General features: G+C 55.8%; 1 protein-coding gene across 8 annotated transcripts; it reads right to left on the bottom strand.

The window, feature by feature from the left end:
• Nucleotides 1–3,077: 3,077 nt before the first annotated feature.
• LOC130295293 (tropomyosin alpha-3 chain-like) lies at nucleotides 3,078–23,697 on the bottom strand. Of its 8 annotated transcripts, none has more exons than XM_056545914.1 (7): nucleotides 23,553–23,697; nucleotides 23,408–23,478; nucleotides 22,583–22,658; nucleotides 22,299–22,359; nucleotides 18,828–18,899; nucleotides 18,579–18,617; nucleotides 17,989–18,234 (listed from the first exon to the last, which is right to left on the bottom strand). In XM_056545914.1, exons 1-7 carry the CDS (start codon nucleotides 23,664–23,666, stop codon nucleotides 18,053–18,055), a joined length of 615 nt encoding a protein of 204 aa, XP_056401889.1. In that variant the 5' UTR covers nucleotides 23,667–23,697; the 3' UTR covers nucleotides 17,989–18,052. The 8 variants fall into 8 exon arrangements, with proteins under 8 accessions (XP_056401891.1, XP_056401895.1, XP_056401894.1 ...); XM_056545913.1 differs by lacking the exon at nucleotides 22,583–22,658 and adding an exon at nucleotides 22,886–22,961 and having other exon boundaries at nucleotides 17,990–18,234; XM_056545918.1 differs by lacking the exon at nucleotides 22,583–22,658 and adding an exon at nucleotides 22,886–22,961 and having other exon boundaries at nucleotides 18,152–18,234; nucleotides 18,539–18,617.
• Nucleotides 23,698–26,485: the final 2,788 nt, after the last annotated feature.

A 26,485-nucleotide genomic window follows, 5' to 3' on the forward strand; every position in this document is an offset into this window, starting at 1 on the left:
TGCCATAGCACAGCATTGATCAGTGTTATAGGCGCTCCATTACTACAGCCTGTCATAGCACAGCATTGATCAGTGCTCCATTACTACAGGCTGCCATAGCACAGCATTGATCAGTGTTATAGGCGCTCCATTACTACAGCCTGTCATAGCACAGCATTGATCAGTGTTCCATTACTACAGGCTGCCATAGCACAGCATTGATCAGTGTTATAGGCGCTCCATTACTACAGCCTGTCATAGCACAGCATTGATCAGTGTTATCGGTGCTCCATTACTACAGGCTGCCATAGCACAGCATTGATCAGTGTTATAGGCGCTCCATTACTACAGGCTGCCATAGCACAGCATTGATCAGTGTTATAAGCGCTCCATTACTACAGGCTGCCATAGCACAGCATTGATCAGTGTTATCGGTGCTCCATTACTACAGGCTGCCATAGCACAGCATTGATCAGTGTTATTGGTGCTCCATTACTACAGCCTGCCATAGCACAGCATTGATCAGTGTTATAGGCGCTCCATTACTACAGGCTGCCATAGCACAGCATTGATCAGTGTTATCGGCGCTCCATTACTACAGGCTGCCATAGCACAGCATTGATCAGTGTTATCGGCACTCCATTACTACAGCCTGCCATAGCACAGCATTGATCAGTGTTATCGGCACTCATTACTACAGCCTGGCACAGCATTGATCAGTGTTATAGGCGCTCCATTACTACAGCCTGGCATAGCACAGCATTGATCAGTGTTATCGGTGCTCCATTACTACAGCCTGACATAGCACAGCATTGATCAGTGTTATAGGCGCTCCATTACTACAGCCTGGCATAGCACAGCATTGATCAGTGTTATCAGTGCTCCATTACTACAGCCTGTCAGCTTTTCCTCTGCAGGGTTTTGATCAGCTTTGTGGACTTTGTAGGTGATCAGGATCAGTTACACTGGATACATGGGCCGCATTTATCATTGTAGGTGCAGGCCGCCTCCATCAAGGACTGTAAAGAGTCAATATATTCATAGGGGGATAAAATAGTGCCACCCCTATCCTAGGGCTGTGTGCGGTATTACAACTTGGCTCCATTCACTTAAACAAGGTGCAGTACCACACAGGACCTGAGGACAGGAGTGGCGCTGTCTTCATCTTCCTGTATAAATTCTCTGCTGGTCCCAGGACACGGTGTAATATTCAATGACAATAAAGTTGTTATGCCCCGGCCCATGTATACATTATATCCAGGCCAATTCATCACCAGGAAGAGCGCCATACTCTCTGTAGTGGCCGCACCTGGTACTACATGTAAATATTAAAAGGGTTACTCCGCTCCTCAGCATCCAAAACGTTGAGTTCCAACCACTGTGCAGGCTTCTGTGTTCACGCCCGCCCCCTCATCATGTGACATCATGTCCCGCCCCCTCAATGAAAGTCTATGGGAAGGGGGCACGATGGCCGTCACACCCCCTCCCATAGACTTGCATTGAGGGGGCAGGACGTGATGTCACATGATGAGTGGGCGGGCGTGAACACAGAAGCCCACACACAGTGTTCGGAACTCAATGTTCCGGTGGCTGGGGAACTGAGTAACCCTTTAAGTACATATGAGGCTAAAGGAGAACCCCGCACCCACAACAGTCCTGAAAGGAAGACAATCCTCTTTGGTCCCGTAAGATTCAGACGAGCGGCTCCCAGCAGGCCGGGTCAATGCTGCCTGAGCGGGGGCCCCATCTATCGGGCAGCCGGGGGGGGGGCCCCATCTATCGAGCAGCCGGGGGGCCCCTGCAGGCGTCGTCCATCCATCCATCCGTCGTCTTCCGGTCGCAGTAACATCAGGGTCACGACCTCATTCACTTATAGATCATACAGGATCCGGACTGCACTGTCCTCACATGGGCACTAGGGGGCAGTAGTGTAGATTCATTCCTGCACAGCAGAGTTCAGGGTCTACCAAAACCAGGGAGTCTCCAGCTGCTGCAAAACTACAACTCCCAGCATGCCCAGACAGCCAACATCTGTCCAGGCATGCTGGGATTTGTAGTATAGCTAAAAGGCATTTGGGTTGGAAAACTCTGGGTCATTGCCTTAGACCTGTGTTTACCAACCTGGGTGCCTCCAGCTGTTGCAAAACTACAACTCCCAGCATGCCCAGACAGCCATCGGTCTAGAGCAGAGTTTCCCAACCAGGGTGCCTCCAGCTGATGCAAGACTACAACTCCCAGCATGCCTGGACAGCAAACATCTGTCCGGGCATGCTGGGATTTGTAGTTTTTCAATAGCTAAAAGGCATTCTGGTTGGAAAACACTGCCTTAGACCTGCATTTCCCAACCTGGGTGCCTCCAGCTGTTGCAAAACTACAACTCCCAGCATGCCCGGACAGCCAACGGCTGTCCGGGCATGCTGGGAGTTGTAGTTTTGCAACAGCTGGAGGCACCCAGGTTGGGAAACACTGAAGAGATGGCACCGCAGCAAGAAACCCGTCTGGTATAATTTGGCTGTCAGTGTTCACACCAGGGACCCCCCTGACCGAGCAGCAGTGCCCCCCAATCTAGGGTTTGTGGGGGTCCCTGCAGCAGGACCCTCCCTGGTAAAGAATCTCCTTGAACCCTGGAGCTTCAGTGCAAACAAAGCCACTAGAGGGCGCAGTGTATACAGGTGAGGAGTCCGCATCCTCGCTCTACGACCTGCTGTAAACTGCTCGGGGGGCACCAACAATTCCAGACATTCATATAGAATCTAGGAGACCCCCGATCTGTATCCGCTCCGGCGACCATCTATTAAATGGATTAGAGAATCGGGGAGGGGGCGGCCATATCGAAGCTTCCTTCACCCCATTAATATTGAGGTATTTTCAGATACCGATCACCACCACCAGGGGGAGCTGTCATTACCCAAATCTAAACACTAGGGAAGTGCTTTCCCAACCAGTGTGCCTCCAGCTGTTGCAAGACTACATGCTGGGAGTTGTGGTTTTACAACAGCTGGAGGCACGCTGGTTGGGGAACCCTGCACTAGAGGAGGTCTGTAATAGGTGGAGTGCCCCTTTAACCCCACGCCGGTATAATAACCACACAGCAGCGGTGTCGTTCACGTAGCAGCCTTATTTTATTGATGGATATGGAAGCGTTAAAAAAATTTCTGTTTTAAAACCAGTCAGAAAAAACAACAACATGATCGTCACGATGCCACCCGGTGGTCCCGCTGCCCCTCCCCCCCGCAGACAGGACCCCGAGGCAGTGATAGGAAAGTGGCACATGGCGTTTATTGGCTGGAAGGGGCACCAAGAAGTCAGACACCTCCCCCAATACCCCCCCAAACCCTGGGAGGAGACCCCCATAGGAGCCGTAATACTATTCCCGGGGGTCCGGACAACATCTGAATGGTACAGTAATAAGTGTCACGCCGGACCCCCACCTCTCACCACTAGGGGGCAATAGACAGAGCCCCCAATCAGGACAATACTGGGCGCAGACCCCCGGAATATGGCACGGAATGGTTTGATCCATAAAACCAGCAATTAAGGGGGAAGGGCAGATAAGATAAGATGGCGCCTCCGGGGATAAGATGGCGCCCACAATCATAGAAAAGGAAACAAACAGTTACACGGGGAGGAGGAGTGCGGTCCGGTCGGCGGCGCTGACGTCAGGCGGGGACTCGGGGGTCTACAAGCTGTGTAATTCCTGCAGAGTATCGTCCACATCTTCTGCATCTTGGAGTTCTCCTCCTTGGTGACCCTCAGCTTATCTGGAGAAGAAACAGACAGTCAGGAACTACAACTCCCAGCAGGCACCAGTCATGTGACACTGGGGACAACCACAACTCCCAGCAGACACCAGTCATGTGACCCTGAGGACATGTTCTGTCATGTGGGGGGAGCAGTTGGCATATACAGCTGGGTTACACTTCTCTGGCCTGACACCAGGGGGGCACTAGAGATTAGTTCTATGATGTAGTGATTGGCGCGGGGCCCGGAGGAGACAAAGACACAAAGACATGGCAGTATATGGGCACAGAGCGCAACCCCCGGAGCTGTATACAGACACAGAGCGCAACCGGAGCTGTATACAGACACAGAGCGCAACCGGAGCTGTATACGGGCACAGAGCGCAACCGGAGCTGTATACAGACACAGAGCGCACCCCCCGGAGCTGTATACAGACACAGAGCGCACCCCCCGGAGCTGTATACAGACACAGAGCGCACCCCCCGGAGCTGTATACAGACACAGAGCGCACCCCCGGAGCTGTATACAGACACAGAGCGCAACCGGAGCTGTATACAGACACAGAGCGCAACCGGAGCTGTATACAGACACAGAGCGCCCCCCCCCCCCCGGAGCTGTATACAGACACAGAGCTCAACCGGAGCTGTATACAGACACAGAGCGCCCCCCCCCCCCCCCGGAGCTGTATACAGACACAGAGCGCCCCCCCCCCCGGAGCTGTATACAGACACAGAGCGCCCCCCCCGGAGCTGTATACAGACACAGAGCGCACCCCCCCAGAGCAGTATACAGACACAGAGCGCACCCCCCGGAGCAGTATACAGACACAGAGCGCACCCCCCGGAGCAGTATACAGACACAGAGCGCAACCGGAGCTGTATACAGACACTGTACTACCCCCCCCCCCCCCACCCCCCCCCCCCCCACCAGAGCTGTATACAGACACAGAGCGCAACCGGAGCTGTATACAGACACAGAGCGCAACCCCCGGAGCTGTATACAGAGCTGTATATAGACACTGCACACCCCCCCCTCAGAGCTGTATATAGACACTGTACACCCCCAGAGCTGTATATAGACACTGTACACCCCCAGAGCTGTATATAGACACTGTACACCCCCAGATCTGTATATAGACACTGCACCCCCCCCCCCAGAGCTGTATATAGACACTGTACCCCCCCCAGAGCTGTATATAGACACTGTACCCCCCCAGAGCTGTATATAGACACTGTACCCCCCCAGAGCTGTATATAGACACTGTACCCCCCCCCAGAGCTGTATATAGACACTGTACCCCCCCCCCAGAGCTGTATATAGACACTGTGCACCCCCCAGAGCTGTATATAGACACTGCATCCCCCAGAGCTGTATATACACACTGCGCACCCCCAGAGCTGTATATACACACTGCGCACCCCCAGAGCTGTATATAGACACTGTGCACCCCCACAGCTGTATATAGACACTGTACACCCCCACAGCTGTATATAGACACTGTACACCCCCAGAGCTGTATATAGACACTGCACACACCCAGAGCTGTACATAGACACTGTACCCCCCCCCCCCAGAGCTGTATATAGACACTGTGCACCCCCAGAGCTGTATATAGACACTGTGCACCCCCACAGCTGTATATAGACACTGCGCACCCCCACAGCTGTATATAGACACTGCACACCCCCCAGAGCTGTACATAGACACTGCACACCCCCAGAGCTGTATATAGACACTGCACACCCCCAGAGCTGTATATAGACACTGTGCAACCCCAGAGCTGTATATAGACACTGTGCACCCCCAGAGCTGTATATAGACACTGTGCACCCCCAGAGCTGTATATATACACTGTACACCCCCAGAGCTGCGCTCACAATGAAGTCACGAGAGACACCAGCAGCTCTGGGTGTGACTGGAGGAAACCAAGCGATCAGCAGTAAATACTTATGTAGATTTACAGCAGGAGATCATAAAACACAGGTCAGCGCTAGGGATCCACAGATTATTGGTTTGGCCGATATTCACGATTTTGGACGTTAATGGATCGGCAATTACCGCCGCCGCCCCCCCATTGCCTCCCCCATCCCCGGTTTTATAATTACCTATTCTTGGGGTCGGCGCTACTTCTGGGCTCCTGCGGCGTCCTGCATTGTTGCTGTGCTCTGCGCAATGACGAGTAATGACCTCAACGCAACGTCAGTGCGCACAGTGACCCCGGGAACAGGCAATTATAAAAGCGGGGATGGGGAGGCAATGGGGGGGGCGGCGGCGTTTGTTGGACTCAGGACCAGCAGGGGGAGAGAAGCGGGCGGCGGTGGTCTCTGGCCAGAGGATAGGCGGGCGGGGGCGGGGGGGCAGTGGTGGTTGGAATATCGGGATAAGTTATCGGCTATCGGCCTGAAAGTTCACAGATCATCGGTATCGGCCCTAAAGAGAGACGGGATCTGATTTAATATGGCCGCCATTCCCCTCATCTGTAAGAGGTCTACGGGCTGGAATGGTCATCACTCAGCTTTCCCAAGACAGACAAATGGACTCTCCTGTGATGTAGCCTTATATCTAGTCTCATCCGGAGCTGCACTCACCATTCTGCTGGTCTGTAATGCATCCTAGGAGATGGCGTGTGTACAGTGAGCGCAGCTCCGGAGGCGACACCACAGATTCTGCCATCAAGAAAGACGTCTCCACACAGCGAGGAGTCACAACATGAAGTTTATTCAGGATACAGACGTGCAGGCCCCGCCCCCTCCACACAGCCCCGCCCCCCTCCACACAGCGAGGAGTCACAACATGAAGTTTATTCAGGATACAGACGTGCAGGCCCCGCCCCCTCCACACAGCGAGGAGTCACAACATGAAGTTTATTCAGGATACAGACGTGCAGGCCCCGCCCCCTCCACACAGCCCCGCCCCCTCCACACAGCGAGGAGTCACAACATGAAGTTTATTCAGGATACAGACGTGCAGGCCCCCGCCCCTCCACACAGCCCCGCCCCCTCCACACAGCGAGGAGTCACAACATGAAGTTTATTCAGGATACAGACGTGCAGGCCCCGCCCCCTCACACAGCCCCGCCCCCTCCACACAGCGAGGAGTCACAACATGAAGTTTATTCAGGATACAGACGTGCAGGCCCCGCCCCCCTCCACACAGCCCCGCCCCCTCCACACAGCGAGGAGTCACAACATGAAGTTTATTCAGGATACAGACGTGCAGGCCCCGCCCCCTCCACACAGCCCCGCCCCCTCCACACAGCGAGGAGTCACAACATGAAGTTTATTCAGGATACAACACATGCAGGCCCCGCCCCTCCACACAGCTCCACCCACACGTACATACAGGAAGAGCTGCAGCCCCATGTAAATAAGACTGACACACTGTAACAGACCCTCAGCTGTTTGACATCAGGATTTATCTCCATTCACTGACAGCAAAATTCATATCGTGCAGCCCAAAAAATTCGGTATGAACCGATCCACCGCCCAGCCCTACAGGAGACACCTAATGAGGTCACAGGCTGCATGATGACATCACAGCTTATAGGGGGCCCCACCAACATTCACTGCATCAGGGGCCACAGACAGATGAGACGCAGCGATCCGGGTCAGTCCTCCGCTCCACTGGGGGCAGCACAGAGTGGGTCTCTCAGTGCTGCAGTGTTATAGCATCAGTCCTGAGTGTGGAGGGGGCCGGTGAGGCCAGTAATATACATATAGACCGGGGAGGCCCCTCCCCCGGGTTGTGTTCCACGTCCCCCGCTGATCCGCCACGTACTACGGGTGTACAGGGCCCGACCTCAATCACAGAGGTCATGGAGAGTCACCTTCAGCTCACTAGCAAGGAGTCTGTTTTTCTCCATTTGGCTGTAGAGACGCTCTGCGGGGGAGGGCAAAGGGATTAAGGGGAGGGGAAGGGGCGGAGACAAAGAAGAGAGGAGGAGACAGAAAAGAGAGAGCTTGTGTTAGTGTCCGAGAGAGACTGAAGATACAGACCATGCACCGAGACGTCTCATCCTCCAGTCACCTCCAGAGCTGCGCTCAACAACCATGTGATCAGCCATAATGGATCCTGAAGAGGAGCGCAGCTCTGGATGCGACTGCAGCACGAGCCGTCACATTATACAGAGACGTAACACATCCACAGACTCGCCCTCCTGTAGACTGTCTGGTCCGGGGAAAGCTGAGTGAAGAGCAACAATGGCCATAAATCTGGATCAGGATAAACAGAGCGGCCCCGACCGGACGCAGAGCGTCGCCCCATCCGGGAGTACAGCTCCGGGGCCTGCAGAGCATCCTCCACTATAATGGCGCCCGTAGGGTTTGTCCCGCTCGGAGACTCCACGTGGCGGTCACCACTGACGCGTCCGTAATTCTGCTAGAAGAATGAACAGGATCTCCGCTGCTGGAATTCGGCAGTGTAATGGGGTCTGCAGGAGGCCCCCTACACCAATGTTACAGGGGTACACCAGGGTTTATCTCACTATTGGTGGCCCGCGATGCCAACTCGTGTCTTATGCGGCAGGAGGGAGAAGAACAACAACATATCCCCTATCTGCCGGACAGGGGGATAAGTGTCTGATCGCGGGGGTCCGACTGCTGGGACCCCGGGCTCTGCTCCTCTAAAGCGCAGGTCAGCTGGTCGAAAGGCAGAGCAGAGCCCGGGGTCCCAGCAGTCGGACCCCTGCGATCAGACACTTTTCCCCCTAACCTGCGGATTCTCTCTGCCACATCTTCGAGTGCGTTAAGTGTCTGGGACAATAAGTGTCCGATACATTGTGTCAGTCCGAGGAGTCTGGATGTACGATTCTATACGAGAACGTTGGGGGGGGGGGGTCTCCACGACTGTGTGGACAGGGGTGGGGGGTCTCCACGAATAAGAGGAGAGGGGAGGGGGGGGTCTCCACGACTGTGTGGACAGGGGAGGGGGGTCTCCACGAATTAGAGGAGAGGGGAGGGGGGGGTCCTCCATGACTATATAGTAGGAGATGGGGGGGGGGGGCCCAACCTGAGCCATATACACACACATACAACACTGCCGAGACTCCTCATATATACAGGACACCGCCGAGACACCCCTCCCCCTCTATAATAAATTATATATATTATCTATATATCTATCTATATATATCTCTCTCTCTCACCGCCGAGACCCCCCCCATATATACAGGACACCGCGAGACCCCCCCCCCATATATACAGGACACCGCCGAGACCCCCCCCCATATATACAGGACACCGCCGAGACCCCCCCCATATATACAGGACACCGCCGAGACCCCCCCCCCATATATACAGGACACCGCCGAGACCCCCCCCCATATATACAGGACACCGCCGAGACCCCCCCCATATATACAGGACACCGCCGAGACACCCCCCATAGTATACAGGACACCGCCGAGACACCCCCCCATATATACAGGACACCGCCGAGACACCCCCCATATATACAGGACACCGCCGAGAACCCCATATATATATATATATATATATATATATATATATATATATATATACACACATATACATATACATACATACATACACGACACAGCCGAGAACCCCCACCCCCATATATACAGGACACTGCCGAGACCCCCCCACCCCCATATATACAGGCTATATAGTCACTACAGCCCTGATCTGCGCTACTCAGACTCCCCACACAATCCAAGACCCCTCCCCTTATTTACATGAACGAGCCCTTTAACCCCTTAGGGACTCGGCCCATTTTCACCTTAACGACTCATAACAATCTTCGTTTTTGCACTTTTGTTTTTTCCTCTTCATCTTCTAAAAATCAGGACGCGTTCACTTTTGCGCCCACAGACCCGTATAAAGGGCTTTTGTTATTTGTGTCACCAAATGTACATAATCTGCAGCAATTTTTTTTCTCCCATTTTGTAACTTTAGCGCTTCCGTTTCTGCGCAGCGCACTTTTCAATAGATCGCCCCTATCTTTATTCTGTGGGTCCGCATGGTCACAGGGACACCAAATAGATATAGGATTTATTTTACTTCATGCACCAAAATTAGGTTTAAAATAGTTAAATTCTGACCCCTATAACTGACATTTTCCGTGTACGGGGGCGGAATGAGGCTCATATTTTGCGCCGTGGTCTGATGGCTTTTATTCATATTTTTTATGGTATATGAAGTGGTTATTTTTTACGTATACGCCATCGACCATGCGGTTTAGCTAACCTCATATTATTTGGGGGGGGGTCTACACCGCGCACTCCTACACCATTGTAATCTTAAACTGCAGAGACTGTTCGCATTGATCAGCGCCGCGCAGGCATGAAGCAGCAGATCGCCGACCCTCCCGTTGTCCAGTAAGCTGATCGGGACATTGTGATTCTGTCGCGATAGTCGCGATCGGCTGAGCTGCCAGGATAGTCTTACTTTCAGTGTAAACGCAGCAATCAACTTTGATTGAAGCATCTAAAGGGTTAATGCCGGGCATTAGCCGTGGGTCCCAGTTTAACCCGTTCTCCGCTCGTAAGACCAAATTTTGTAAACTCCGATTATGTTCCCCAACTCCTCCATAAACCCATCCTGCCCATTAAAAAGCTGTGTACCCTACCTTCCCCCTCCTCACATTGTGTGAGCTCCCAGCAGAAGAAAGTGGGTGTTCCCAAATATGTGTGATGTCACTGAGCTGTGCCCCGCCCCCACTTCCTGCCAGTGCGGGAGGAGACCAAACTATTGGACTGTTGGCGCTCTACCCCAGTGAGATGTATACAGGAGGAGGAGGAGGGGGCTCTACACCAGTGAGATGTATACAGGAGGAGGAGGAGGGGGCTCTACACCAGTGAGATGTATACAGGAGGAGGAGGAGGCTCTACCCCAGTGAGATGTATACAGGAGGAGGAGGAGGAGGGGGCTCTACCCCAGTGAGATGTATACAGGAGGAGGAGGAGGGGGCTCTACCCCAGTGAGATGTATACAGGAGGAGGAGGAGGAGGCTCTACCCCAGTGAGATGTATACAGGAGGAGGAGGGGGGGCTTCTACCCCAGTGAGATGTATACAGGAGGAGGAGGGGGGGCTCTACCCCAGTGAGATGTATACAGGAGGAGGAGGGGGCCTCTACCCCAGTGAGATGTATACAGGAGGAGGAGGGGGCTCTACCCCAGTGAGATGTATACAGGAGGAGGAGGGGGGGGCTCTACCCCAGTGAGATGTATACAGGAGGAGGGGCTCTACCCAGTGAGATGTATACAGGAGGAGGAGGGGGCTCTACCCCAGTGAGATGTATACAGGAGGAGGAGGGGGCTCTACCCCAGTGAGATGTATACAGGAGGAGGAGGGGGGCTCTACCCCAGTGAGATGTATACAGGAGGAGGAGGGGGGCTCTACCCCAGTGAGATGTATACAGGAGGAGGAGGGGGCTCTACCCCAGTGAGATGTATACAGGAGGAGGAGGGGGGCTCTACCCCAGTGAGATGTATACAGGAGGAGGAGGAGGGGGGGGCTCTACCCCCAGTGAGATGTATACAGGAGGAGGAGGGGGCTCTACCCCAGTGAGATGTATACAGGAGGAGGAGGGGGCTCTACCCAGTGAGATGTATACAGGAGGAGGGGGCTCTACCCCCAGTGAGATGTATACAGGAGGTGGAGGAGGAGGGGGGGCTCTACCCCAGTGAGATGTATACAGGAGGAGGAGGAGGGGGCTCTACCCCAGTGAGATGTATACAGGAGGAGGAGGAGGAGGGGGCCTCTACCCCAGTGAGATGTATACAGGAGGAGGAGGAGGGGGCTCTACCCCAGTGAGATGTATACAGGAGGAGGAGGGGGCTCTACCCCAGTGAGATGTATACAGGAGGAGGAGGGCTCTACCCCAGTGAGATGTATACAGGAGGAGGGGGGGGGCTCTACCCCAGTGAGATGTATACAGGAGGAGGAGGAGGGGGGGCTCTACCCCAGTGAGATGTATACAGGAGGAGGGGGCTCTACCCCAGTGAGATGTATACAGGAGGAGGAGGGGGCTCTACCCAGTGAGATGTATACAGGAGGAGGAGGGGGCTCTACCCCAGTGAGATGTATACAGGAGGAGGAGGGGGGCTCTACCCCAGTGAGATGTATACAGGAGGAGGAGGGGGGCTCTACCCCAGTGAGATGTATACAGGAGGAGGAGGGGGCTCTACCCCAGTGAGATGTATACAGGAGGAGGAGGGCTCTACCCCAGTGAGATGTATACAGGAGGAGGAGGAGGGGGCTCTACCCCAGTGAGATGTATACAGGAGGAGGAGGGGGGGGGCTCTACCCCAGTGAGATGTATACAGGAGGAGGAGGGGGGGCCTCTACCCAGTGAGATGTATACAGGAGGAGGAGGGGGCTCTACCCCAGTGAGATGTATACAGGAGGAGGAGGGGAGGGGGCTCTACCCCAGTGAGATGTATACAGGAGGAGGAGGGGGCTCTACCCCTGTGAGATGTATACAGGAGGAGGAGGGGGCTCTACCCCAGTGAGATGTATACAGGAGGAGGAGGGGGCTCTACCCCAGTGAGATGTATACAGGAGGAGGGGGGCTCTACCCCAGTGAGATGTATACAGGAGGTGGAGGGGGCTCTACCCAGTGAGATGTATACAGGAGGTGGAGGGGGCTCTACCCCAGTGAGATGTATACAGGAGGAGGGGGGGGCTCTACCCCAGTGAGATGTATACAGGAGGAGGAGGGGGCTCTACCCCAGTGAGATGTATACAGGAGGAGGAGGGGGCTCTACCCCAGTGAGATGTATACAGGAGGAGGAGGGGGCTCTACCCCAGTGAGATGTATACAGGAGGAGGAGGGGGCTCTACCCCAGTGAGATGTATACAGGAGGAGGAGGGGGCTCTACCCCAGTGAGATGTATACAGGAGGAGGGGGCTCTACCCCAGTGAGATGTATACAGGAGGAGGGGGGGGGGCTCTACCCCAGTGAGATGTATACAGGAGGAGGGGGGGGGGGGCTCTACCCCAGTGAGATGTATACAGGAGGAGGGGGGGGGGCTCTACCCCAGTGAGATGTATACAGGAGGAGGAGGAGGGGGCTCTACCCCAGTGAGATGTATACAGGAGGAGGAGGAGGGGGCTCTACCCCAGTGAGATGTATACAGGAGAGGAGGGGGGGGCTCTACCCCAGTGAGATGTATACAGGAGGAGGGGGTGCTCTACCCCAGTGAGATGTATACAGGAGGAGGAGGGGGCTCTACCCCAGTGAGATGTATACAGGAGGAGGGGGGGGCTCTACCCCAGTGAGATGTATACAGGAGGAGGGGGGGCTCTACCCCAGTGAGATGTATACAGAGGAGGGGGGGGGGCTCTACCCCAGTGAGATGTATACAGGAGGAGGGGGGGGCTCTACCCCAGTGAGATGTATACAGGAGGAGGGGGGGGCTCTACCCCAGTGAGATGTATACAGGAGGAGGGGGGGGGCTCTACCCCAGTGAGATGTATACAGGAGGAGGAGGAGGAGGCTCTACCCCAGTGAGATGTATACAGGAGGAGGAGGAGGGGGCTCTACCCCAGTGAGATGTATACAGGAGGAGGAGGAGGGGGCTCTACCCCAGTGAGATGTATACAGGAGGAGGGGCTCTACCCCAGTGAGATGTATACAGGAGGTGGAGGAGGAGGGGGCTCTACCCCAGTGAGATGTATACAGGAGGAGGAGGAGGGGGCTCTACCCCAGTGAGATGTATACAGGAGGAGGGGGCTCTACCCCAGTGAGATGTATACAGGAGGTGGAGGAGGAGGGGGCTCTACCCCAGTGAGATGTATACAGGAGGAGGGGGGGGCTCTACCCCAGTGAGATGTATACAGGAGGAGGAGGAGGAGGGGGCTCTACCCCAGTGAGATGTATACAGGAGGAGGAGGGGGGGCTCTACCCCAGTGAGATGTATACAGGAGGAGGAGGAGGGGGCTCTACCCAGTGAGATGTATACAGGAGGAGGAGGCTCTACCCCAGTGAGATGTATACAGGAGGAGGAGGAGGGGGCTCTACCCCAGTGAGATGTATACAGGAGGAGGGGGGGGGGCTCTACCCCAGTGAGATGTATACAGGAGGAGGGGGGGGGGGGGCTCTACCCCAGTGAGATGTATACAGGAGGAGGAGGAGGGGGCTCTACCCCAGTGAGATGTATACAGGAGGAGGAGGAGGAGGGGGCTCTACCCCAGTGAGATGTATACAGGAGGAGGAGGGGCTCTACCCCTGTGAGATGTATACAGGAGGAGGAAGGGGCTCTACCCCAGTGAGATGTATACAGGAGGAGGGGGCTCTACCCCAGTGAGATGTATACAGGAGGTGGAGGGGGCTCTACCCCAGTGAGATGTATACAGGAGGAGGGGGAGGGGGCTCTACCCCAGTGAGATGTATACAGGAGGAGGGGGCTCTACCCCAGTGAGATGTATACAGGAGGAGGAGGGGGGGCTCTACCCCAGTGAGATGTATACAGGAGGAGGAGGGGGGCTCTACCCCAGTGAGATGTATACAGGAGGAGGGGGGGGGGCTCTACCCCAGTGAGATGTATACAGGAGGAGGAGGAGGAGGGGGCTCTACCCAGTGAGATGTATACAGGAGGAGGAAGGGGCTCTACCCCAGTGAGATGTATACAGGAGGAGGGGGCTCTACCCCAGTGAGATGTATACAGGAGGTGGAGGGGGCTCTACCCCAGTGAGATGTATACAGGAGGAGGGGGAGGGGGCTCTACCCCAGTGAGATGTATACAGGAGGAGGGGGCTCTACCCCAGTGAGATGTATACAGAGGAGGAGGGGGGGGCTCTACCCCCAGTGAGATGTATACAGGAGGAGGAGGGGGGGCTCTACCCCAGTGAGATGTATACAGGAGGAGGGGGGGGGGGCTCTACCCCAGTGAGATGTATACAGGAGGAGGAGGAGGGGGCTCTACCCCAGGGAGGAGGAGGGGGGCTCTACCCCAGTGAGATGTATACAGGAGGAGGAGGGGGGGGCTCTACCCCAGTGAGATGTATACAGGAGGAGGAGGGGGGGGGGGCTCTACCCCAGTGAGAAGAACAATGCTATACCAGGAGGAGGGGGGGGGGCTCTACCCCAGTGAGATGTATACAGGAGGAGAGGGGGGGGGCTCTACCCCAGTGAGATGTATACAGGAGGAGGGGGGGGAGGGGGGGCTCTACCCCAGTGAGATGTATACAGGAGGAGGAGGGGGGGCTCTACCCCAGTGAGATGTATACAGGAGGAGGAGGGGGGGCTCTACCCCAGTGAGATGTATACAGGAGGAGGAGGGGGCTCTACCCCAGTGAGATGTATACAGGAGGAGGAGGGGGGCTCTACCCCAGTGAGATGTATACAGGAGGAGGAGGGGGGGCTCTACCCCAGTGAGATGTATACAGGAGGAGGAGGGGGCTCTACCCCAGTGAGATGTATACAGGAGGAGGAGGGGGGGGCTCTACCCCAGTGAGATGTATACAGGAGGAGGAGGGGGCTCTACCCCAGTGAGATGTATACAGGAGGAGGGGGGGGGCTCTACCCCAGTGAGATGTATACAGGGGAGGAGGGGGGGCTCTACCCCAGTGAGATGTATACAGGAGGAGGGGGGGGGGGCTCTACCCCAGTGAGATGTATACAGGAGGAGGGGGGGGGCTCTACCCCAGTGAGATGTATACAGGAGGAGGAGGAGGGGGGCTCTACCCCAGTGAGATGTATACAGGAGGAGGGGGGGGGGGGCTCTACCCCAGTGAGATGTATACAGGAGGAGGAGGAGGGGGCTCTACCCCAGTGAGATGTATACAGGAGGAGGAGGAGGGGGCTCTACCCCAGTGAGATGTATACAGGAGGAGGGGGGGGGGCTCTACCCCAGTGAGATGTATACAGGAGGAGGAGGAGGGGGCTCTACCCCAGTGAGATGTATACAGGAGGAGGAGGAGGGGGCTCTACCCCAGTGAGATGTATACAGGAGGAGGAGGGGGGCTCTACCCCAGTGAGATGTATACAGGAGGAGGGGGCTCTACCCCAGTGAGATGTATACAGGAGGAGGGGGCTCTACCCCAGTGAGATGTATACAGGAGGAGGAGGAGGCTCTACCCCAGTGAGATGTATACAACAGGAGGAGGGGGCTCTACCCCAGTGAGATGTATACAGGAGGAGGGGGCTCTACCCCAGTGAGATGTATACAGGAGGAGGGGGGGGGCTCTACCCCAGTGAGATGTATACAGGAGGAGGAGGAGGGGGCTCTACCCCAGTGAGATGTATACAGGAGGAGGAGGGGGGGGCTCTACCCCAGTGAGATGTATACAGGAGGAGGAGGAGGGGGCTCTACCCCAGTGAGATGTATACAGGAGGAGGGGGGGGGCTCTACCCCAGTGAGATGTATACAGGAGGAGGGGGGGGCTCTACCCCAGTGAGATGTATACAGGAGGAGGAGGAGGGGGGGGCTCTACCCCCAGTGAGATGTATACAGGAGGAGGAGGAGGGGGCTCTACCCCAGTGAGATGTATACAGGAGGAGGAGGAGGGGGCTCTACCCCAGTGAGATGTATACAGGAGGAGGGGGGGGGGCTCTACCCCAGTGAGATGTATACAGGAGGAGGAGGAGGGGGCTCTACCCCAGTGAGATGTATACAGGAGGAGGAGGGGGCTCTACCCCAGTGAGATGTATACAGGAGGAGGAGGGGGGGCTCTACCCAAGTGAGATGTATACAGGAGGAGGGGGCTCTACCCCAGTGAGATGTATACAGGAGGAGGGGGCTCTACCCCAGTGAGATGTATACAGGAGGAGGAGGAGGAGGCGGCTCTACCCCAGTGAGATGTATACAGGAGGAGGGGGCTCTACCCCAGTGAGATGTATACAGGAGGAGGGGGCTCTACCCCAGTGAGATGTATACAGGAGGAGGGGGCTCTACCCCAGTGAGATGTATACAGGAGGAGGAGGAGGAGGAGGCTCTACCCCAGTGAGATGTATACAACAGGAGGAGGGGGCTCTACCCCAGTGAGATGTATACAGGAGGAGGGGGGGGGCTCTACCCCAGTGAGATGTATACAGGAGGAGGGGGCTCTACCCCAGTGAGATGTATACAGGAGGAGGGGGGGGGGCTCTACCCCAGTGAGATGTATACAGGAGGAGGAGGGGGCTCTACCCCAGTGAGATGTATACAGGAGGAGGAGGAGGGGGCTCTACCCCAGTGAGATGTATACAGGAGGAGGAGGGGGGGGCTCTACCCCAGTGAGATGTATACAGGAGGAGGAGGAGGGGGCTCTACCCCAGTGAGATGTATACAGGAGGAGGGGGGGGCTCTACCCCAGTGAGATGTATACAGGAGGAGGGGGGGGCTCTACCCCAGTGAGATGTATACAGGAGGAGGAGGGGGGGGCTCTACCCCAGTGAGATGTATACAGGAGGAGGAGGGCTCTACCCCAGTGAGATGTATACAGGAGGAGGAGGGCTCTACCCCAGTGAGATGTATACAGGAGGAGGAGGGGGCTCTACCCCAGTGAGATGTATACAGGAGGAGGAGGAGGGGGCTCTACCCCAGTGAGATGTATACAACAGGAGGAGGGGGCTCTACCCCAGTGAGATGTATACAGGAGGAGGGGGGGGGGCTCTACCCCAGTGAGATGTATACAGGAGGAGGGGGGGGGCTCTACCCCAGTGAGATGTATACAGGAGGAGGGGGGGGGGCTCTACCCCAGTGAGATGTATACAGGAGGAGGGGGGGGGGGCTCTACCCCAGTGAGGTGTATACAGGAGGAGGGGGGGGGGCTCTACCCCAGTGAGATGTATACAGGAGGAGGAGGGGGCTCTACCCCAGTGAGATGTATACAGGAGGAGGGGGGGGGGCTCTACCCCAGTGAGATGTATACAGGAGGAGGAGGGGGCTCTACCCCAGTGAGATGTATACAGGAGGAGGAGGAGGGGGCTCTACCCCAGTGAGATGTATACAGGAGGAGGGGGCTCTACCCCAGTGAGATGTATACAGGAGGAGGAGGAGGAGGAGGCTCTACCCCAGTGAGATGTATACAGGAGGAGGGGGCTCTACCCCAGTGAGATGTATACAGGAGGAGGAGGAGGGGGCTCTACCCCAGTGAGATGTATACAGGAGGAGGAGGAGGGGGCTCTACCCCAGTGAGATGTATACAGGAGGAGGGGGGGGGGCTCTACCCCAGTGAGATGTATACAGGAGGAGGAGGGGGCTCTACCCCAGTGAGATGTATACAGGAGGAGGGGGCTCTACCCCAGTGAGATGTATACAGGAGGGGGCGCTCTACCTACAATGCAGCCTGAGGCCCGTCACCCAGCTGAATAGTGACACAATAGTGCTCGCACTACAACTCCCAGCATGCCTTCACAGGTGGCTTCCATTTACGGAAAAGTTATTTACTCCTGATCAATATGATTGAGAAATTGTCTCATCAGGACATTGAAATGTCGGAATAAAGAGAAACACAGACGAAAATAAATGCTGGAGACCATAAATGTTTTTAGAAAGTCAATATAATCCATCAGAGAGAGAGAGAAGGAGGAAGAAGAAGATGAGGCGGGAGACTCGCTGGACTTATCTACGTGAGAGATGAGAGAGACAAGTGTCAGAAGCCGGAGGAATCCATGCGGTGCAGCCCTCCCCACCCCGGGGTTAGTCCTTCACACGCACACACAGTGCACAGACATGTCAGAGCGGAGGGAGCAGCGTCCTGTGGCGCTGAGATCACACAAGCATGATGGTGGTGCCTCCCACACACAAGTCACACAGCAATCTGCAAGCAGTGAGCAGCAGACTGGGCAGTAAAGGTGGGGTTAGTAAGATGGCGGGCCCAGCACAGCCGGTGCCCCCCACCCTCTGGATAAGCAGCACACGCTATTTACATGGCGGTCATGTCATTGAGGGCGTGGTCCAGCTCCTCACTTATTGCCTTGTACTTGAGCTTCTGGGCGTACAGCTCATCTGGGTGGAGACGGGAAGGAAACGGGTGAGGAGAGAACCTGCACATGTCAGTCCTAATACGAGGGACCGACAGTCCCATAGAAGCTGCGTCCTCATCTACACAACCAGCAGGGGGCAGAATAATGGGATACTCTGCAGGCGCCCACAGTAATCTGAGGAGCAGCTTCCATTGCAGAACACTGAGGGGGGCACATACTTTACAGAACCTACCTTCCAGGTCATCGATGGTCTTCTCAAGTTTGGCAACTGATCTCTCGGCGAACTCGGCCCTTGTTTCTGCCTGTAACCGAAAAGATTGGGGTCAGTGAAGACAGCAATGGAGGGGAACTAGGGGGCTACGGAAGACCACCCTAACATTAGGTTCTGCTCCAACGGAGGGGAACTAGGGGGCTAAGGAAGACCACCCTAACATTAGGTTCTACCCCAACAGAGGGGAACTAGTGGACTATAGAAGACCACCCTAACATTAGGTTCTGCCCCAATAGAGGGGAACTAGGGGGCTACGGAAGACCACCCTAACATTAGGTTCTGCTCCAACGGAGGGGAACTAGGGGGCTATGGAAGACCACCCTAACATTAGGTTCTGCTCCAATAGAGGGGAACTAGTGGACTATAGAAGACCACCCTAACATTAGGTTCTGCCCCAATAGAGGGGAACTAGTGGACTATAGAAGACCACCCTAACATTAGGTTCTGCTCCAATAAAGGGGAACTAGTGGGCTATAGAAGACCACCCTAACATTAGGTTCTGCCCCAATAGAGGGGAACTAGTGGACTATAGAAGACCACCCTAACATTAGGCTCTGGTCCAATAGAGGGGGGGACTAGTGGGCTATAGAAGACCACCCTAACATTAGGTTCTGCTCCAATAGAGGGGAACTAGTGGACTATAGAAGACCACCCTAACATTAGGTTCTGCTCCAATAGAGGGGAACTAGTGGACTATAGAAGACCACCCTAACATTAGGTTCTACCCCAATAGAGGGGAACTAGTGGACTATAGAAGACCACCCTAACATTAGGTTCTGCTCCAATAAAGGGGAACTAGTGGGCTATAGAAGACCACCCTAACATTAGGTTCTACCCCAATAGAGGGGAACTAGTGGACTATAGAAGACCACCCTAACATTAGGTTCTGCTCCAATAGAGGGGAACTAGTGGACTATAGAAGACCACCCTAACATTAGGTTCTGCTCCAATAGAGGGGGACTAGTGGGCTATAGAAGACCACCCTAACATTAGGTTCTACCCCAACAGAGGGGAACTAGTGGACTATAGAAGACCACCCTAACATTAGGTTCTGCTCCAATAGAGGGGGGGACTAGTGGGCTATAGAAGACCACCCTAACATTAGGTTCTGCTCCAATAGAGGGGAACTAGTGGACTATAGAAGACCACCCTAACATTAGGTTCTGCTCCAATAGAGGGGAACTAGTGGACTATAGAAGACCACCCTAACATTAGGTTCTACCCCAATAGAGGGGAACTAGTGGACTATAGAAGACCACCCTAACATTAGGCTCTGGTCCAATAGAGGGGGGGACTAGTGGGCTATAGAAGACCACCCTAACATTAGGTTCTGCTCCAATAGAGGGGAACTAGTGGACTATAGAAGACCACCCTAACATTAGGTTCTGCTCCAATAGAGGGGAACTAGTGGACTATAGAAGACCACCCTAACATTAGGTTCTACCCCAATAGAGGGGAACTAGTGGACTATAGAAGACCACCCTAACATTAGGTTCTGCTCCAATAAAGGGGAACTAGTGGGCTATAGAAGACCACCCTAACATTAGGTTCTACCCCAATAGAGGGGAACTAGTGGACTATAGAAGACCACCCTAACATTAGGTTCTGCTCCAATAGAGGGGAACTAGTGGACTATAGAAGACCACCCTAACATTAGGTTCTACCCCAACAGAGGGGAACTAGTGGACTATAGAAGACCACCCTAACATTAGGTTCTGCTCCAATAGAGGGGAACTAGTGGACTATAGAAGACCACCCTAACATTAGGTTCTGCTCCAATAGAGGGGGACTAGTGGACTATAGAAGACCACCCTAACATTAGGTTCTGCTCCAATAGAGGGGGGGACTAGTGGACTATAGAAGACCACCCTAACATTAGGTTCTACCCCAATAGAGGGGAACTAGTGGGCTATAGAAGACCACCCTAACATTAGGTTCTACCCCAATAGAGGGGAACTAGTGGACTATAGAAGACCACCCTAACATTAGGTTCTGCTCCAATAGAGGGGAACTAGTGGGCTATAGAAGACCACCCTAACATTAGGTTCTGCCCCAATAGAGGGGAACTAGGGGGCTAAGGAAGACCACCCTAACATTAGGTTCTACCCCAACAGAGGGGAACTAGTGGACTATAGAAGACCACCCTAACATTAGGTTCTGCCCCAATAGAGGGGAACTAGGGGGCTACGGAAGACCACCCTAACATTAGGTTCTGCTCCAACGGAGGGGAACTAGGGGGCTATGGAAGACCACCCTAACATTAGGTTCTGCTCCAATAGAGGGGAACTAGTGGACTATAGAAGACCACCCTAACATTAGGTTCTGCCCCAATAGAGGGGAACTAGTGGACTATAGAAGACCACCCTAACATTAGGTTCTGCTCCAATAAAGGGGAACTAGTGGGCTATAGAAGACCACCCTAACATTAGGTTCTGCCCCAATAGAGGGGAACTAGTGGACTATAGAAGACCACCCTAACATTAGGCTCTGGTCCAATAGAGGGGGGGACTAGTGGGCTATAGAAGACCACCCTAACATTAGGTTCTGCTCCAATAGAGGGGAACTAGTGGACTATAGAAGACCACCCTAACATTAGGTTCTGCTCCAATAGAGGGGAACTAGTGGACTATAGAAGACCACCCTAACATTAGGTTCTACCCCAATAGAGGGGAACTAGTGGACTATAGAAGACCACCCTAACATTAGGTTCTGCTCCAATAAAGGGGAACTAGTGGGCTATAGAAGACCACCCTAACATTAGGTTCTACCCCAATAGAGGGGAACTAGTGGACTATAGAAGACCACCCTAACATTAGGTTCTGCCCCAATAGAGGGGAACTAGTGGACTATAGAAGACCACCCTAACATTAGGTTCTGCTCCAATAGAGGGGAACTAGTGGACTATAGAAGACCACCCTAACATTAGGTTCTACCCCAACAGAGGGGAACTAGTGGACTATAGAAGACCACCCTAACATTAGGTTCTGCTCCAATAGAGGGGGACTAGTGGACTATAGAAGACCACCCTAACATTAGGTTCTGCTCCAATAGAGGGGGGGACTAGTGGACTATAGAAGACCACCCTAACATTAGGTTCTACCCCAATAGAGGGGAACTAGTGGGCTATAGAAGACCACCCTAACATTAGGTTCTACCCCAATAGAGGGGAACTAGTGGACTATAGAAGACCACCCTAACATTAGGTTCTGCTCCAATAGAGGGGAACTAGTGGACTATAGAAGACCACCCTAACATTAGGTTCTGCTCCAATAGAGGGGGAACTAGGGGGCACTATTGACAACCAGGTCCTGCCCCAATAGAGGAGAATTGGGTAACTTTGGATGCCCCCATAAGAATAGGCCCTTCCAACACAGAGGACCTGGGGGCTATGGACACCCACCCCCAGCACCCGAGGCTCCGCCCATCACAAACCTTTTAGTTTGTCTGTCAAAATCTTAATTTCTTCTTCGTATTTATCTTCCTTTTGTGAATACTGGAAAATAAATAAAGAGACGTCAATGAAAACTCCCCCCCCTAAAGTAAACGCCCCCCCCCCCCCCCTTCACCAAGACCCCCAGGGGCTATAGAAGCCTCTAACCTACAGACAGACGCTCGGCCCCCTCCTCACTGTCCTATCAGGCAGCAGGAAATACTACTCCCAGCACCTGCACTCTGCCCTGCCAGGGAGAGCAGTCAGAGGGATTTTTACCCCTTACCTTTTCTGCCTGAGCCTCCAAGGACTTCAGGTTGTTGGTGACATTTTTCAGCTCCTCCTCAAACTCGGCGCATTTTCTGAGGAGGCCGAGCGAGAGGGATGGAAGAAAGAAAGGAAAGACAGGAAGGATAAGAAGAGCGCACTCCGCCATGACCAAACATTCGGAGGAGCCCAGCGCTCCCTGCTCTGTCCCCACCCCCCAGAACCCCCCATAACACAGAGCAGGAGGCGGCGGAGCTGAGAACAGGAGACCACACAGGGGGAGCAGCGGCCGGGACAGGAGCAGCCGCCATCTTTATTTTACCTTTTCTTCAGATGCGTTCAGACACTTCAGACTCTGGTCTACGAGTCGCATCTGTTCCTCCATCTCGCGGACCCGGCTGGTGACGCAGATGTGTGGGAGGGAAATTTGGGATTTTTTTTTGGAAGGACGGAGGGAGAAATCGGCAGCGACACACAGAACAAGCCCGGGAGGGCAGGGAGGGTAAAAACAAAGACATCAAATTCAGTTCATGCAAGGAGGATGGGGTTAAACAAGGCCTGAGTGGGGAAGGAGACCCCTAAACCCCCACCCGGGACTACACAGTTATGTAGAAACCACCAGCAAGCTTGTCTGACCTGAAGGGGGAGGAATGATCTGCAGACGCCCATCCCCCCACAGGAAGTATCAGCAGGGCCACATTCCTTCCCTCCCCCCCAATGATTTTAGGACCCTTCTAGCTGAGTGCATGGTCTTCCTGGTGTATTATCCTGCCCTGACACCAGGGGGCAGCCCCCGCTCAGGCCTTGTATATCAGGAGGGGGCAGGGATGAGGGCGATACTCACGACTCTGCCAGCTCCGCTCTCTCCTCCGTGCGCTCCAGGTCCCCCTCGATGATCACCAGCTTCCTGGCCACCTGTAGAAGAGCCCAGGAGTGAGAAGACCCCCGGATCTCTGTCTAGTGCCCCCCATTACCTGGGTCCCACTCACCTCCTCGTATTTCCTGTCTGCCTCCTCGGCTATGTGCTTGGCTTCCTTCAGCTGGATTTCTTGTAGCTCCATCTTCTCCTCGTCTTTCAGGGCGCGGTTCTCGATGACTTTCATCCCCCTGCAAAGAGGAAAGTCACAACATGAGCCGCGACACCGGAGGAGCCACGACACACACACACACACCCCGGAGGAGCCGCGACACACACACCCCGGAGGAGCCGCGACACACACACACACACACACCCCGGAGGAGCCGCGACACACACACACCCCGGAGGAGCCGCGACACACACACACACACCCCGGAGGAGCCGCGACACACACACACACACACCCCGGAGGAGCCGCGACACACACACACACCCCCCGGAGGAGCCGCGACACACACACACCCCGGAGGAGCCGCGACACACACACACCGGAGGAGCCGCGACACACACACACCCCGGAGGAGCCGCGACACACACACACACACCCCGGAGGAGCCGCGACACACACACACACACCCCGGAGGAGCCGCGACACACACACACACACCCCGGAGGAGCCGCGACACACACACACACACCCCGGAGGAGCCGCGACACACACACACACACACACACACCGGAGGAGCCACGACACACACACACACCCCGGAGGAGCCGCGACACACACACACACACACCGGAGGAGCCACGACACACACACACACCCCGGAGGAGCCGCGACACACACACCCCGGAGGAGCCGCGACACACACACACACACACCCCGGAGGAGCCGCGACACACACACACCCCGGAGGAGCCGCGACACACACACACCCCGGAGGAGCCGCGACACACACACACACCCCGGAGGAGCCGCGACACACACACACACACACACACACCGGAGGAGCCACGACACACACACACACACCCCGGAGGAGCCGCGACACACACACCCCGGAGGAGCCGCGACACACACACCCCGGAGGAGCCGCGACACACACACACACACACACACACACACCCCCCGGAGGAGCCGCGACACACACACACCGGAGGAGCCGCGACACACACACACACACCGGAGGAGCCGCGACACACACACCCCGGAGGAGCCGCGACACACACACCCCGGAGGAGCCGCGACACACACACACACACACCCCGGAGGAGCCGCGACACACACACACACACCCCGGAGGAGCCGCGACACACACACACCCCGGAGGAGCCGCGACACACACACACCCCGGAGGAGCCGCGACACACACACACCCCGGAGGAGCCGCGACACACACACACCCCGGAGGAGCCGGGACACACACACACCCCGGAGGAGCCGCGACACACACACACCCCGGAGGAGCCGCGACACACACACACCCCGGAGGAGCCGCGACACACACACACACCGGAGGAGCCGCGACACACACACCCCGGAGGAGCCGCGACACACACACCGGAGGAGCCGCGACACACACACACACACCGGAGGAGCCGCGACACACACACACACACACCGGAGGAGCCGCGACACACACACACACACACACCGGAGGAGCCGCGACACACACACACACCGGAGGAGCCGCGACACACACACACACCGGAGGAGCCGCGACACACACACACACCGGAGGAGCCGCGACACACACACACACACCGGAGGAGCCGCGACACACACACACACACCGGAGGAGCCGCGACACACACACACACACCGGAGGAGCCGCGACACACACACACACCGGAGGAGCCGCGACACACACACACACACCGGAGGAGCCGCGACACACACACACACACCGGAGGAGCCGCGACACACACACACACCGGAGGAGCCGCGACACACACACACACCGGAGGAGCCGCGACACACACACACACACCGGAGGAGCCGCGACACACACACACACACCGGAGGAGCCGCGACACACACACCGGAGGAGCCGCGACACACACACCGGAGGAGCCGCGACACACACACACACACCGGAGGAGCCGCGACACACACACACCGGAGGAGCCGCGACACACACACACCGGAGGAGCCGCGACACACACACACACCGGAGGAGCCGCGACACACACACACACACACACCGGAGGAGCCGCGACACACACACACACCGGAGGAGCCGCGACACACACACACACACCGGAGGAGCCGCGACACACACACACACACCGGAGGAGCCGCGACACACACACACACACCGGAGGAGCCGCGACACACACACACACACCGGAGGAGCCGCGACACACACACACACACCGGAGGAGCCGCGACACACACACACACACCGGAGGAGCCGCGACACACACACACACACCGGAGGAGCCGCGACACACACACACACACCGGAGGAGCCGCGACACACACACACACACCGGAGGAGCCGCGACACACACACACACACCGGAGGAGCCGCGACACACACACACACACCGGAGGAGCCGCGACACACACACACACACCGGAGGAGCCGCGACACACACACACACACCGGAGGAGCCGCGACACACACACACACACCGGAGGAGCCGCGACACACACACACACACCGGAGGAGCCGCGACACACACACACACACACCGGAGGAGCCGCGACACACACACACACACACCGGAGGAGCCGCGACACACACACACACACACCGGAGGAGCCGCGACACACACACACACCGGAGGAGCCGCGACACACACACACACCGGAGGAAGCCGCGACACACACACACACCGGAGGAGCCGCGACACACACACACACCGGAGGAGCCGTGACACACACACACACACACCGGAGGAGCCGCGACACACACACACACCCCGGAGGAGCCGCGACACACACACACACACACCCCGGAGGAGGCGCGACACACACACCCCGGAGGAGGCGCGACACACACACACACCCCGGAGGAGCCGCGACACACACACACACCCCGGAGGAGCCGCGACACA

The sequence above is a fragment of the Hyla sarda genome, chromosome 11, assembly GCF_029499605.1.
Source record: "Hyla sarda isolate aHylSar1 chromosome 11, aHylSar1.hap1, whole genome shotgun sequence".
Lineage (NCBI taxonomy): Eukaryota > Metazoa > Chordata > Amphibia > Anura > Hylidae > Hyla > Hyla sarda.

Bases quoted from the DNA above. Each gene is read 5' to 3' on its own strand.
- LOC130295293 (XM_056545914.1), bottom strand. From the start codon at position 23,666: ATGAAAGTCATCGAGAACCGCGCCCTGAAAGACGAGGAGAAGATGGAG. The intron at 22,659-23,407 runs GTGAGTATCGCC...CGGCCTCCTCAG, and splicing joins AGAGCGGAGCTGGCAGAGTC to AAAATGCGCCGAGTTTGAGG. The intron at 18,618-18,827 runs GTAGGTTCTGTA...GTCTCCACCCAG, and splicing joins GACCATCGATGACCTGGAAG to ATGAGCTGTACGCCCAGAAG.